The sequence below is a fragment of the Notechis scutatus genome, chromosome 2, assembly GCF_049901735.1.
Source record: "Notechis scutatus isolate UNSWTSFEM ecotype Mainland chromosome 2, rNotScu1.2, whole genome shotgun sequence".
Taxonomy (NCBI): Eukaryota; Metazoa; Chordata; class Lepidosauria; order Squamata; family Elapidae; genus Notechis; species Notechis scutatus.
Window position 1 is genome coordinate 241,322,747 of NC_142010.1, and position 13,033 is coordinate 241,335,779.

At 36.2% G+C, this 13,033-nt stretch overlaps 1 protein-coding gene across 15 annotated transcripts in view; it reads left to right on the forward strand.

The window, feature by feature from the left end:
* The window catches only part of MIER3 (MIER family member 3), a 28,190-nt gene extending 17,260 nt beyond the window's left edge, over positions 1–10,930 (forward strand). For 10 of the 15 annotated variants that reach the window (XM_087958399.1, XM_087958401.1, XM_087958407.1 and 7 more), the window contains 7 exons: positions 102–174; positions 3,741–3,892; positions 4,711–4,792; positions 5,437–5,528; positions 7,863–7,990; positions 8,119–8,261; positions 8,354–10,930. In XM_087958399.1, coding sequence (XP_087814525.1) covers positions 102–174; positions 3,741–3,892; positions 4,711–4,792; positions 5,437–5,528; positions 7,863–7,990; positions 8,119–8,261; positions 8,354–8,808 — 1,125 coding nt within the window. In that variant the 3' untranslated portion in view covers positions 8,809–10,930. Of the gene's footprint in view, positions 1–101; positions 175–3,740; positions 3,893–4,710; positions 4,793–5,436; positions 5,529–7,862; positions 7,991–8,118; positions 8,274–8,353 lie in introns of all 15 variants that reach the window. The other 5 variants (XM_087958400.1, XM_026670503.2, XM_087958402.1 and 2 more) reach the window with 1 other exon arrangement.
* Positions 10,931–13,033: the final 2,103 nt, after the last annotated feature.

Below are 13,033 nucleotides of genomic sequence, written 5' to 3' on the forward strand. Positions count from 1 at the left end.
AAAAAACAGTATTTGAATCCTGGTCTTCTTGGTTCACAAATATATATATCATCATAATGAGATATGTATGGTTACAATACCACATGTTCTAATTTTTTCAGGAAATAATGATTGGTTCACAATACCAGGCTGAAATACCACCTTTCTTAGGCAAAAGTTGCAATGACGAAAAAGGTAATTAATATTTTTTTATTAAATGGTTAGATTTCAAAATAAAATTAAAAATTATATTGTTTAAAATATAGTATCAATTAAAGTAAAAATTAAAACATCAACAGATTTAAATTCAATATCATGAGATATGGAATATTTGGTTATCTTGAACTTAATTTATGCATTATTTTTGAGTGTTTAAATGAAGTATGCTACATTTAAAAATATTCAAAAATTGCTAAGAATTTCAATAAAGACCACATTTTAACATGCCTGCTGAGGAGGGGGCTATCTGTTACTTCCAAATAACTATTAAATGAGAAAGGATATGATTGTGTTTGTCATCTATATAATGATGTGATTACACAGACGTTGCAAATGACATATTAGTTTATATCATGTGTAATCTCATTACATAAAAGTTAAAAATCACCATGAATGTGGTAAATTAAGATAAATTTAACTACTGTGACCGGATTACTACAGATGCAACAGGCTTGTATATCCTTTCAGGGTTTATCTGGGTAGAAATGCAGTTTTTTACAACTGAGGTCTGCTAATTGAAATTTTCATTTATTCAGACATGATTATTACTTTAACATCTTTAGCCAGTCACCAATCCCATTTCATGCTCTCCTTGACCTCTAGCTCGGGGTCGCCAACCTTTTGGACCTCAGGGACCACCAAACTCATAATTTGAGATCCCAGGCACCACTAACTGGTTCTGTGGGCGTGGCCTAATTTGTGGGTGTGGCTTGGTGGTCATGTTACTGGCTGGGCTGGGCATGGCTTATATGTAAATATTATAAATATTTATATAAATTTTGAATTTTTATAAAAAACACTTTACAAAAAAAACAAAACAATTACCCCCCCCCCCCCCCCCCCCCCCCCACTCCAACCAACCCCCAAAAAACCAACAACCAAACCCCCCAAAAAAAAACCACAACACCCATGTTTAAATATTTTCTTTTAAAAAAAGCAACTTTTACTCAAAATCAGGCAAAGCAGGCAGGCAGATTGAGTTACTCACAGAATCATTCAGTGATCTATCTATCTGCCATCAGCTAGTTCAGTCTCTCAATTTGTTTGCCGTGAGTCTGCACTGAATACTAGAACCTTCCGCCCTAAGGGAGGTTCGGCTGTGCTTAAAAGCAGAGCCAAAGATCTAAAGATTAGCTAGAAAGCAAGAAATCTAACCATTTCCTGCTTCCTAGCTAATCTAAATCTCCCCGCACAGCAGAACAGATGACGGTCGGAAAAAGGAAAAATAGCAATTTAGCAAGCAAGTTTGCCGGGTAAGGAGTGAGTGGGCGGGAAGAGTTCCTGTGGGCCATGTGGGCTGCGCAGCCTTGTGTTTCTGTGCAGCCTGGATTAATTGCTTTAGGGGGGTGCTCTGGGGGTGAGATTTCTCTGTGGCCCACCAAAATTTTCTCACGGCCCACCAGTGGGCTGCAGCCCACCGGTTGGCGACCGCTGCTCTAGCTGATGAATGGGAATATATGGGAGTACATAATTTAAAATATTAGATAAATATGCAGATATAATCAAGAATAAAACTCTTCTTTACAGTATAAGACCAAACATTCTTATCAATAAAAAGGGAGTAATTATAATTCCATTTATTTAGTTAACTAGGTGGTATTTGAAGATGACTAAAATGCGAGGGTTTCTGGACCGTTCATATATTAAATATTAGCATCTCAGTTACATCCTAACAGTTGACTTTGACGTGCATTGGACTACAGGCCGTCCTCAAGTTACAATGGCATTTGGGTCTGGAATTTCTGTTGCCAAGTGATGCAGTCATAAAGCATGATGTCACATGGCTGCATCTCTTTAACAATGACAATTTCTGCAGTCCCCATTGCTGTCATTAAATGAAAGTTGTAGAACATCTCCTCTCAACTTCCTGCTGGCTTTCAACAACCAGAGTCAGTGGGGAAGCCAGCAGGAAGTTGCTGCTACAGGGTGGGGGAGGGAACAAAGGGGTGATTGGGTGACCGGAGAAGTGACACACAAGCGTAGCAGCACTTGGGGGCGGCTATTGCCAGATGTGTAAAGGCGTATGACTGGTGGGGGAGTTGCAGCACGAAAGTGATTGGTTCTAAGGGTAGCTGATGCTGGGTGGGAGAATGCAGTGGAGTGGAGAGATGTGAGGTGGGGTTGGGGCTATGGGGTTGCTGCTGCAAGGAACAGGGTATGTGAGTGTCTGGAGAGGCAGGGCACCAGTGCTAGGAGGCCCTGCACTGGATGGGGGATAGAAGAGACTTCTCACCATCACCCCCACCATCCCCCCAGAACCAATGACGCTTCTTGGATGAGAAGCACAACTTCTTGTTCTTCTTCCTCAAGGAAAAATAGTCCAGTTGCCTTTTGAAAAAAGCACTTTTGAGTTCATTGAGTTATTTGTAAAAACAATAAAGACATGGTTTAAATAAATAAATAAAATTCCAAACATGAATTGATTATTTTCACATATCTTTGTTTTATTTTATACTTGATCAAGATATAGAAAAATATTTTCAATTATTCTAGTATTCAGTTTGATGCGTGCTAGAATTTTCAGAAGGTACAAACAAGGTTTCTTAGAATAGGAAAAGAACTTTTCTTCCTATATAATCATGTTTGCATTGCTCTCTTATTTTAGATAATCCTGTGGCAGACTTTCTACTGGCCACTTATTTAGTAATTATTCATTATAATAATCTAATATTAAGTCTGTAAGATTAAAGAAAAGCTGAAGATTACAAAAAAATAAGGTGCTGAAACATTTTCATAGAAAAAGTATATATGTTTCTTTTTTAAAATGCTATTTTTAAAATGTTATTAAACATTTTATTTTACTTTAAATTTTAAAAATGCTGCAGTTATTATTTTTGAAAAGCAAATCTTAATATTTGTGGTAACATATATACTAAATAGCAGGAGTACAGGTACTCCTCAACTTACAACAGTTTGTTTAGTGACCATTCAAAGTTACAACAGCACTGAAAAAATGTGAGTTATGACTGTTTTTCAGAGTTATGACCTTTGCAGCATCCGCCATGATCATGTGATCAAAATTCAGGTTCATATTTATGACCATTGCAGCATCCCATGTGAACACCTTCTGCAAACTTCTGACAAGCAAAGTCAATGGGGAAGCTAGATTCAGTTAACAACCAGGTTACTAACTTATCAACTGCAGGGATTCACTTAACAACTGTGTCAAGAAAGGTCATAAATTGGGGCAAAATTCACTTAACAAATGTCTTACTTAACAGCAGAAATTTTAGGCTCAATTGTGGTCGTAAGTCAAGGACTACCTATATAATAATATAGCTCCTCAGAAACATTGTGAAAATGAGTATGTGTATCCTAAGAACATTGAAAAGATATGACAAGAAATATCCCAGAGAAAAGTCACAACTAAAACTTTTATCATACCAGAGTGTAGGTCATAAAATGTTAGTTTTAAAGCAGATTCTTATAAATTGTATATTTCTTTGCATATCTTACTCTCCAGTAATATATGCAAATAATTGCTGAGGATTGCTGAATTGCTAGTCAGTTGGTCTCATCGATATTTCAATATTTCTTAATAGCATATGAAAATGAGGACCAGCTACTTTGGCAACCTGATATTATTTCAGAAAATAAAGTTAAAGAGTACCTTTTTGAAACTTCTGTAAGAACTGGAAATGAAAAAATAATTGGCAGAATTCCTGATGGAGTGCATACCCGGGACAATGAACAAGTATGTTTTAATCTTATTTCTGTACAATTTGCCACTCTTAACTCTTTGTTTATTCTTAGGTATGCAAAACCAAATATGTTTGCTTCCCCCCCTAATATATTTCATATCTATATCAGATCTTATTCTTTGTCTTTATATAAAGGGTTAAAGTTACTTTGTTTATAGAAGGGTTTGGTTCATTTTTGCTTCCCAGATGAAGACCCAGATTGCTGGGAGAATATGCTGACTTTGTAAACTGCTTAGAGAGTGCTATAAAGCACTATGAAGTAGTATATAAGTCTTAAGTGCTTTGCTATTGCTGCTGCTGTTTTGAAACAATGGAGATCCAAGGAGATTCTGGCCAGAGGAGGGATGAAGGGGAAGCTGTGTTCATTGATTTATCTTTTTCCTATGGGGCATCTCTCAGTGTTCTAAATAATATTTTGTCCTTTGCTTCCCCCCCCCACCCCCTGTCACTCCATTTACATGGGAGGTTCATCTCATGGATTGCAGGAGGAAGATAACTTTCTCCTCACCTTCTCTTAGTGATCTCTGGCAGTCTGTTCTGGAGAATTGAAGGACTTTCCAAAATAGTGCAGAAAGTAGTGTTCATTTAGCTTCTTCCATAATGGTTTACCAGTAGGATCTTTCTGCTGGATCAGCAGCATTTAGTGGTTGGAAGAGGTTTTGATCCAGCCTGTTTACACTCTGCACTGTTTTATTTGAAGTGGGTAAATAACCTTATAATAGAAACATTTGACTGACAATGAGATTACAGCTGCTGGATTGTGTATGTTTCTTTTGACTGGTTAAACAAGAAATATTGCAATCTCTACTAGGCACTCTATGAACTCTTCAAGTGTGACCACAATCTAAAGGAAGCTGTTGAGAAATACTGTTCAAATGGAAAGACGTCACAGGGTAAGTACTCTTATCGAGAGGTTTATACGTTAATACTGTTAAATCATAAAATTCAGACATGGATTATGATGACTGTGTTATTCAATACAGTTCCTCGTGTTTTTGTAATACCTGAACAAACTGCAGCAAAGTAATCAGAATGATGCAAGAGTAACAGTTGGAGTGTTCCACATAACATTCACCAGACAAACATTCATCATTCTTTATCATTGTTACAATATTAGTCAGATAACAAGAAAGAATGCTTGAAACAATGACATTGTATGTAATATACAGTTACGTATGCATGACCTCATCATTAGTGTTCTTCCCTGCCTATTGAATTCCTGCTGCAATGATGGAATACCATTTCTGCTTATGGCTTACTATTATTGGCTAAGTTTGCACTTCAGCCTAAGATATAAACTACAGCTTACAAACCATAGTAACTTCCAAACACAAGGTAATCAAATAAACTATGTTACATCCACTCTGGGTAGGTCAGCAGTTGGGCTGATTCCACATGTTATGGTTTACTTTGCTGTATAAACCAGGCAAGTTTGTTGAAAAGGTTTTCTTTATTTTTCAACTGTTGAGACCAAATGCTTGCTGATTTGTCAAAATATCAAATGCTCATTAGTTTCTCTCTTACTCTCCCTCTTAAGATATGACAGCTTGGACAGAAGAAGAATGTAGAAACTTTGAACATGCACTTCTAATATATGGGAAAGATTTTCATCTTATACAAAAAAATAAGGTGAGCAGATATAGAAATAATTTATTAATGATAAAGTTGTTAACATTTGAGTAGTTGGACAAAATATGTAAAATAACATAAACAGCATATTTTTGTCAACCAGTTTTGATTAAAATGTATTAAACAGAGAAATATATAAAGAGGAAAGGAAAGAGGACAAAAGGGGATAAAAGAGTAGGATACAAATGAGTAAACAAGGGATTTACAATTTTATAGACATTATAATTTACAAGTATATAATTAATTGGTCATTTGCATGTGAATTATCCATCTAGTAAATGAGTGTGCCTCTTTTTATATTTTTAACTAGCTGCTATACTCACAAGCATGTTTTGCTGTTTCATACAAACATTAAATTATCACTTGAGGCTTTTTGAAAATAATTTTATTATGCAGAACTACTTAAGAAAATGAAAGTGTATTATGAATAGTGTATAATTTCAAATATTTCAAGGAATTTGAAAATTAATGATTTAAATAAACCAACTCCAAAAACATTCATTATATTGATGTCCTTTGCTATCACTTCCTTGTCAACTGTGGATCATGAATTTATGGACTTTGCAAGAGCAGCGAATCCATTAGTTTTTTCTATGTAAGCTCCTAATGGATCCAAAGTGTTTGCAGAGGTCTTTGGGGATTTCCATGATAATGTGACAGTTCAGTCTTGCACTTGGTCAACTTGGAATAACAAAGGCAGCCAAAGTGCTGGATGAGAATACTCATCCAGAATCTTGTAAAAATTCTAAACCAAAGAAATGATCTGGTTTTCTGAGAAAAGGGAAAATAAGCAAGTGAAAAAGTCTCTAGAGCAACGATAGTGTAAACCCAGAAACAAAATACCATGAAGCCCACAAGATGGTGATAGTAGTGAGGAAGTGTCAGTTCTTTTCTGTGATTTTTACAGCTACAGACTCCTGTTTGGTGAATAACAGCAACCCTTTGAGGAAAGATAGGCAAATGCCTTCAGGCATATTGGAAAAGTTCTTTATTTGTTTGTGACTATAATCACTTATGTCTACTCTGGGTAGGTCATCAGATGGGCTGACTCCACTGTGTTAAGTGAGGTGATGTCCTTTGTTGTAGTCTGGGGTTCCTTGGAAATTGAGCCTAGGAAAGTGGATGGAGTTCTCTACAGTATAAATTCTGGTTTCTTTGGCTAGTTACGCAAGACATGAGCAACTAAATCTGAAGATAGCACTTTACAGTGCTTTACAGCCCTCTCTAAGCGGTTTACGAAGTCAGCATATTGCCCCCAACAATCTGGGTCCTTTACCAACCTAAACTTTACCAACCCTAACCCCTCCCCCCTCCCCCCTCTCTCTCCCTCTCTCTCTAAATTGTGAATCATCCAAATTCTGGAACTCTGAGGCTTAACCAAATCTATAAAAATATATTTAAAACTATGACATTTTATTTAAAAAAGTATTTTAAGAGATAAAAAAATTGTTTTAGATTCCCCCTCACCCCCTCACTTAGCATTACTCTTATAAGAATTAAGTGCTTTGGGCAAAAAAAATTAAACATAGATTTTCTTTGTAATTTGTGCACTGTAAAACTGTATTGTATGTGCATACCACCAAACCACTCTGTAGGAAGTTCTTGAATCCTACAGTCTGGGACAATTATAGCTTTCGTCGATTAAATAAGATTATAGTTCTGATTTTGCCACTTAATGTGTAGTATAGATGTGTAGTAGATTAAATTTATGAATACCTGAGTAAGATTTAACCCATATTTAGAGGAGAGTGCTTTCTGTTAGCCATCCGGTTAAGAAAGAAGATAAAGACTGTATTGGAACATGCTATAACAAACTTAAAATACTTGGACAGAAAACCACCATTTTACATTACAGATAGTTCTCAATTTATGATCACAATTGTGAGCAGAATCTCAGTTCTTGAGCAAGCAGTCGTTAAGTGACACATCATGACTGCTCTCTCAGCTTTCCCAATTGCAGTTATTAAGTGACTTTGTGGGTCTTAAGTTGGTAGAGTCTAAGATAAGGAGTATGGGGGCATTTGGGGAAGGCCCATGCATACCACACATGAAATCAAGAGTGTGCTGCACTGCTTTATGTCCTTTTGTTCCAGCACTGTTGTTGAATTTTGAACAGCTGCTGAACAAATGGTCATAGATTGAAGACTATCTGTAGTAAATTCATTCCTTGCTTCAGTGCTAACAGTTGATATATTTGCAGGGGTATCATACTGGAATCAAACCAGTAATTCATAGTTTTCCAAGTATTAACAATTTGTCAAGTGTTTGATCATTTGTACTCTTTCCCCATAAGAATTTACCACAAGCATTAAGCCTATTTTTTTCTGTCTTTAGGTGAGGACCAGGACAGTTGCTGAATGTGTAGCATTTTATTACATGTGGAAGAAATCTGAACGATATGATTACTTTGCTCAACAAACAAGATTTGGAAAAAAGAGGTACAACCACCATCCTGGAGTCACGTAAGTTGAAAGACTTTGGAAGAAGATTTGTGCTTAAGACCTTTTAGAATTTCTCACAATAGTAGTACATCATTATACTTTCCAAATGGATTTTGTTAAATAACCTCTCTATCATCACTTTCTTGAAGGGACTATATGGATCGGTTGGTAGATGAAGCAGAAGCTTTAGGTGGTGCCGTTTCTTCAGCCATAATGTCAAATAATAGACTAGAGCCCATTCCTGATCAACAACTAAGCCTCCTGAATTCGATCACTGCCAATGATTTGACAGGTAAATTAAAAGGTAAATTAGAAGAGCTTAGTATGACTATAGGTCGGGGAAATGGTTACATCTTGTACAACATCTTTTTTTCTGTCTTCTAGCACTGACCAACAGCGTAGCTACAGTCTGCCATTCTACAGATGTGAACTCAGAAGACGCCTTCCCTTCTCTGGACAGTTTGCCCCGAACAGCAGTTAATCATGTGCCTGTCGTAACAGAAGATTTGCTTAACTTACCTAGTAATGGTGAAAGTGATTGTTTTAATTTATTTGAAACTGGATTTTATCATTCTGAATTAAACACCATGAACATGTGCAGTGAAGAATCTGAAAGGCCTGCCAAGAGATTGAAAATGGGAATTGCAGTCCCGGAGTCCTTCATGAATGAAGTTTCAGTGAACAACTTGGCTGTTGATTTTGAGAATCATACACATCATATTACCAGTGCCAAAATGGCGGTCTCGGTAGCTGACTTCAGCAGTCTATCGGCAAATGAGACAAATGGTTTTATCAGTGCCCATGCGTTACATCAGCACACTGCCCTCCATTCAGAATGAATTCAAGCAGCAAATTAAAGACTGAACACTGTTGGCAGTTTGTGGTAAACTTGATGAGTTGATCAGGTTTGCTTAGTCTTTCACTGGAAGTTTGAACTATATGACATCAGTGATGTCTTTATGTACAGAACTATATCTTGATTTATCAAGAATAATTTCACTTTTTTTTCCAATCCATAAATGTGGAAACTTCATATAATATCTAGCAGAGTTCGGGACTAAGAGAACTATGTGATGCAGCTTTAAACTCTGCTTCCTTTCTTTTTAAAACCGTAGAGAGACTGCTGTCTCAAAACCAGCACAGAAGTTCTGAACTTAATAGAATGGGTTTTTGTTCTAGGTTGCTTCTGCCCTAATGGATGCAGTGGAATAACATTTGTTTACAGGTACAAGTTCTGATCCTTGCTTAATGTAGCATTTTAAAATAAATCAAAAGCAGGGAAACATTTCTTTAATTTAAACTGCACAACTACACAAGGATATTTTAAAATGGAAGCTTCTGTCATCTGATATTAAACCAGAGCACTTCAGTTTACAAAACAACAGATTCATCTTGGTGGATACTAGCACAAAAGACAGTAAGAGCAAAGTCTGAGGAGAAGCTTAGATGCTCTTACAGGCCACGGCTACCTTATACAAAAATAGTTATACTGTCCAAAGGTTTTGTGTACTTTTAACATATTGGCTGAAAAAATGTGTATTGTTCGAGCTGGGGTGGAGGATATCTATATTTCTGAGGAATAGAATCTGAAAACATCAAGTATTATCTAACACTGCTTAAAGCCACTAAGAATGATACAATTTCCTCATTCCTCTAATGAATTACATCTTGGGGTTTGTCTTTACTTCAGAACATGGCAGTTCAAAATAGCATGAAAAATTATAGATTAATAGATGGTGATGATGCAATGGGTCTTTGAATCATTTTCAGCCATTAGTGTAGTTTTCTTCCTGAATTTATTCAGACTTAAGTATATTAATATTCCAGAGAGAAATCTTTGACAAGATTGTTCTGTGTTGAAGGATTTGTGAAAGTTCACTAAAACTGATAATCAATTATAAAACTTGCCAATGTTATATTTAATTTTGTTACAACTGATTTTAAGGTTTTTTTTCAGTACTGATAGTAAATTGCTTCATAGTTGTATATCAAAAAAGGACACCTTGGTTAATAATTCAAAAGGAGTGTACTTTATATTTCTACAGACTGTATCAGCATCTTGAGCAACAGCAGAGTGCTGGGAATCACTATCAAAAGTTTTGAGTTTCTCAAATAGCACATTTTAACCATTCTAAGAATTAAATTACCACATATATATGTTAATGGTGATATGTTGTAAAATATACATCTGAAACTTGTCAGTCTAATACAGTACACAATAATGGTAGCCTTGGCCCTGGGTCATATTCTGATACTTTCAGTCAAATTGTCAGCTTCCTGTTGCTGTAATTTGTGCTGAATGCTGTATCTTGTGGGGGTTTTCTCTTACTCAACACATCTTATTTAATTTTGTAAAATACTGGCCGTATTTTTTCCTTTTGTTATACATTCATTGTATGGGTTTTTCCAGTGGCTGGTTTGTATAAAAATCATCACACAAAATGTATGAATGCTTATACCAGTTGCACTTAAATGAACACACCCATTCTCATCAACTGATGCAGTACTATATGTTCAGTTTATCTATGCATTGCTGGGGTCTTAATGAAGACCGAGACAGTCTAGTTTCTCGTCTAAAGTTTTGATTGTCAGCAAGTTAAATGGACACTTTAGTTATTTAATAAAGACTTTTGACCAAAATTCTAAAAATGGTATGAGAGAACAATGAATTCTGGCTAGTTTTAATAGATTTTTAATTGCTGATCTAATTTAGCCTATTGGCTAGCTAGCTGATAATGTTTACTTTTAATTCCTTGTTAAAAATGAGGCAATAATTTGCAAGATTATGTAAATATGTACATTCTGCATATCTTTTTAGATATCTATTTCAATATTTTCTGACTACTTCTGTGTATAGTAACATTTTGTGCATGCTTGATGTGACATTCATAAATTTGTACCACTATGACTTTATTCATGTAAAATAGCTATTTATTGAATTTTTCTTTTTAAAAGCTGGACTTAAAACTGTTTCTCTCTATTTTAAACATTTTACTGGAGAAATTGTTACTGTTTATTAAAAGAATTGCGTTTGAATCCAAATGAAGCTGGCTAAATTGCAGCCATGTGAAAACTACATTGCATTGATTCATTATAGGTAAAGCACAATTCTTCTAACAAACTGTGATGACTTCTTTGTTCATTGCGGAGTATATTCTCTGTTCTCCCTTGTTCTCAATCCATTCGTATAAACCAAAAATTCATGGTGGGCATTTGCAGTTTGTAGAAGTATCGCTTACAGGAACTCCAAAAGAACATCAGATTCACTTGGATGTGCAACTGGTGCTGCAATAGAGCAATACTTCAACTTTTGTTAGCCATTTCATCCTCTCATTGATAGCTTTTTAAGTATTCATTTTTCTTCTTTATGTAGACAGGCCAATCTTACCTACAGACTGCATTATATTCTCCGAAGTATTGAGCTCTGTACTGTTAGATTTTGTGCAGTTTTTCTTTGAAAACCAATAATTGGATCCATGTTAACTTCACATCCAGTAGTGCATTAGTGATACTATTTAATTGAAACAAACTCTTTGAATGTAAATTAGTGGATAGCCTAGCCACTAGAAGACTGCCCAGTGTTACAAGCACAGTATCTATAAATGGGAAAGTGAATGTGCAAATAATCATGATTATGATTTCCCATGGGAGTGGCATATTCTAGTTATTGCTTCAGGCCAGTTGAGGACTGCAGTCAATCATGTCCACCATTGCTAGGTTCAAATTGCTTCACCCTGTGCATAAATTAGTGGCAATCGCAACCAGTTTTAATATCTGATGCTTAAAAAGAAGTTGCTATTGTCGCATTGGTTTTAATATTTGTACATAAACACTTTTTTTTGAACATTATTTTGTATTTGTTGTATTTTAATATCTGGTGTACAGTTCCAGAAATAAATGTCTGGAAACCTTTTTTTCTCCTATGAAAGTTCTCCTGCAACGTTATTTGTCCCTTTAGACAGTCTTTGGACAAAGATTTTTAAAATGTGCTATCAAATACTCCATTTGCAACTGACAAGAAATGGAAACTGAATGACAAAATCTATATTAATACTATTGAAAAGACCATGGGAAAAAGGATGTGCCACTTGTAAAAAGGATCAATATGACCTGTTGTCGAGAAGAAATTGAAAACAGTATTCCAACAGATGTCCATATAGAAAGGAACAAAGGATCAAGCTGGTACTATTATGCTGCTTATGTTCCTATTTTTTCACACTTTACGGAGGACCTTCCTGCACCATGGCAGTTAGGCATGAAGATCCATGTTATATCACTTACAGTGTTACAAACATGATAGTCCTTGAGAATGATACCAGTCATAACTTTTTGGCTTTTGGAGTGGGGTTTTTGTGTTTTGATTAGTGCAGCATCTAATAGATTAAAGCATTCATAACTACTAATGAGTTGCAACACTACCTGCCCAAAGTTTAATTTGCTGTAATGAAATTTCAGAACAGTTGGAGCAGTATCCACTGTAAACTCTGCTGTCCTACTCATGCATGCAGACACACCACAGGTGTAAGGAGTCTTTATTAAGGCTTCCAAGACTGAATTGTATTTCAGCAATTCCCTGTGCTGGCACTAGCTCAACCCCAATAAGTTCCACAGGCTACCCAAATCAAGCCAACACCAGTCCTCAAGGCAAGTCCCAAGTCCCTAGGCAAAAGCAAGGTCCCAAGACAAAGGCAAATCTACAGGCAAAGGCAAGGGCAACAGCTGAAGAGAGATGATCCAAAGTTCAAGGCAAGAACACACAGCAAGGAAACAAACACATTCCTAACATTGCTTCCATCTATCTGCTGTGCTAAATAGCCAGTTTCTGGTGCAGCCTATCAAGAGGGGTAAGGCTGCTTCCTCATGAGTAATCAGGCTGATCTCTGCTCCTGCCTTTTTTCTGCCCTAAATGTTCTTGGATCAAGTGCAGAAGGCAGTTCCTCATCACTGACCAGCTGCAGCTGCATGTTTTCCCCACCTAAAGCCTCAGGGATGTCCTGCTGCAGCTGTGCTTCAGCCCTTTCAGACAACTGCTTGGAGCCATTGACCAATTCCCCTCCAGATGTG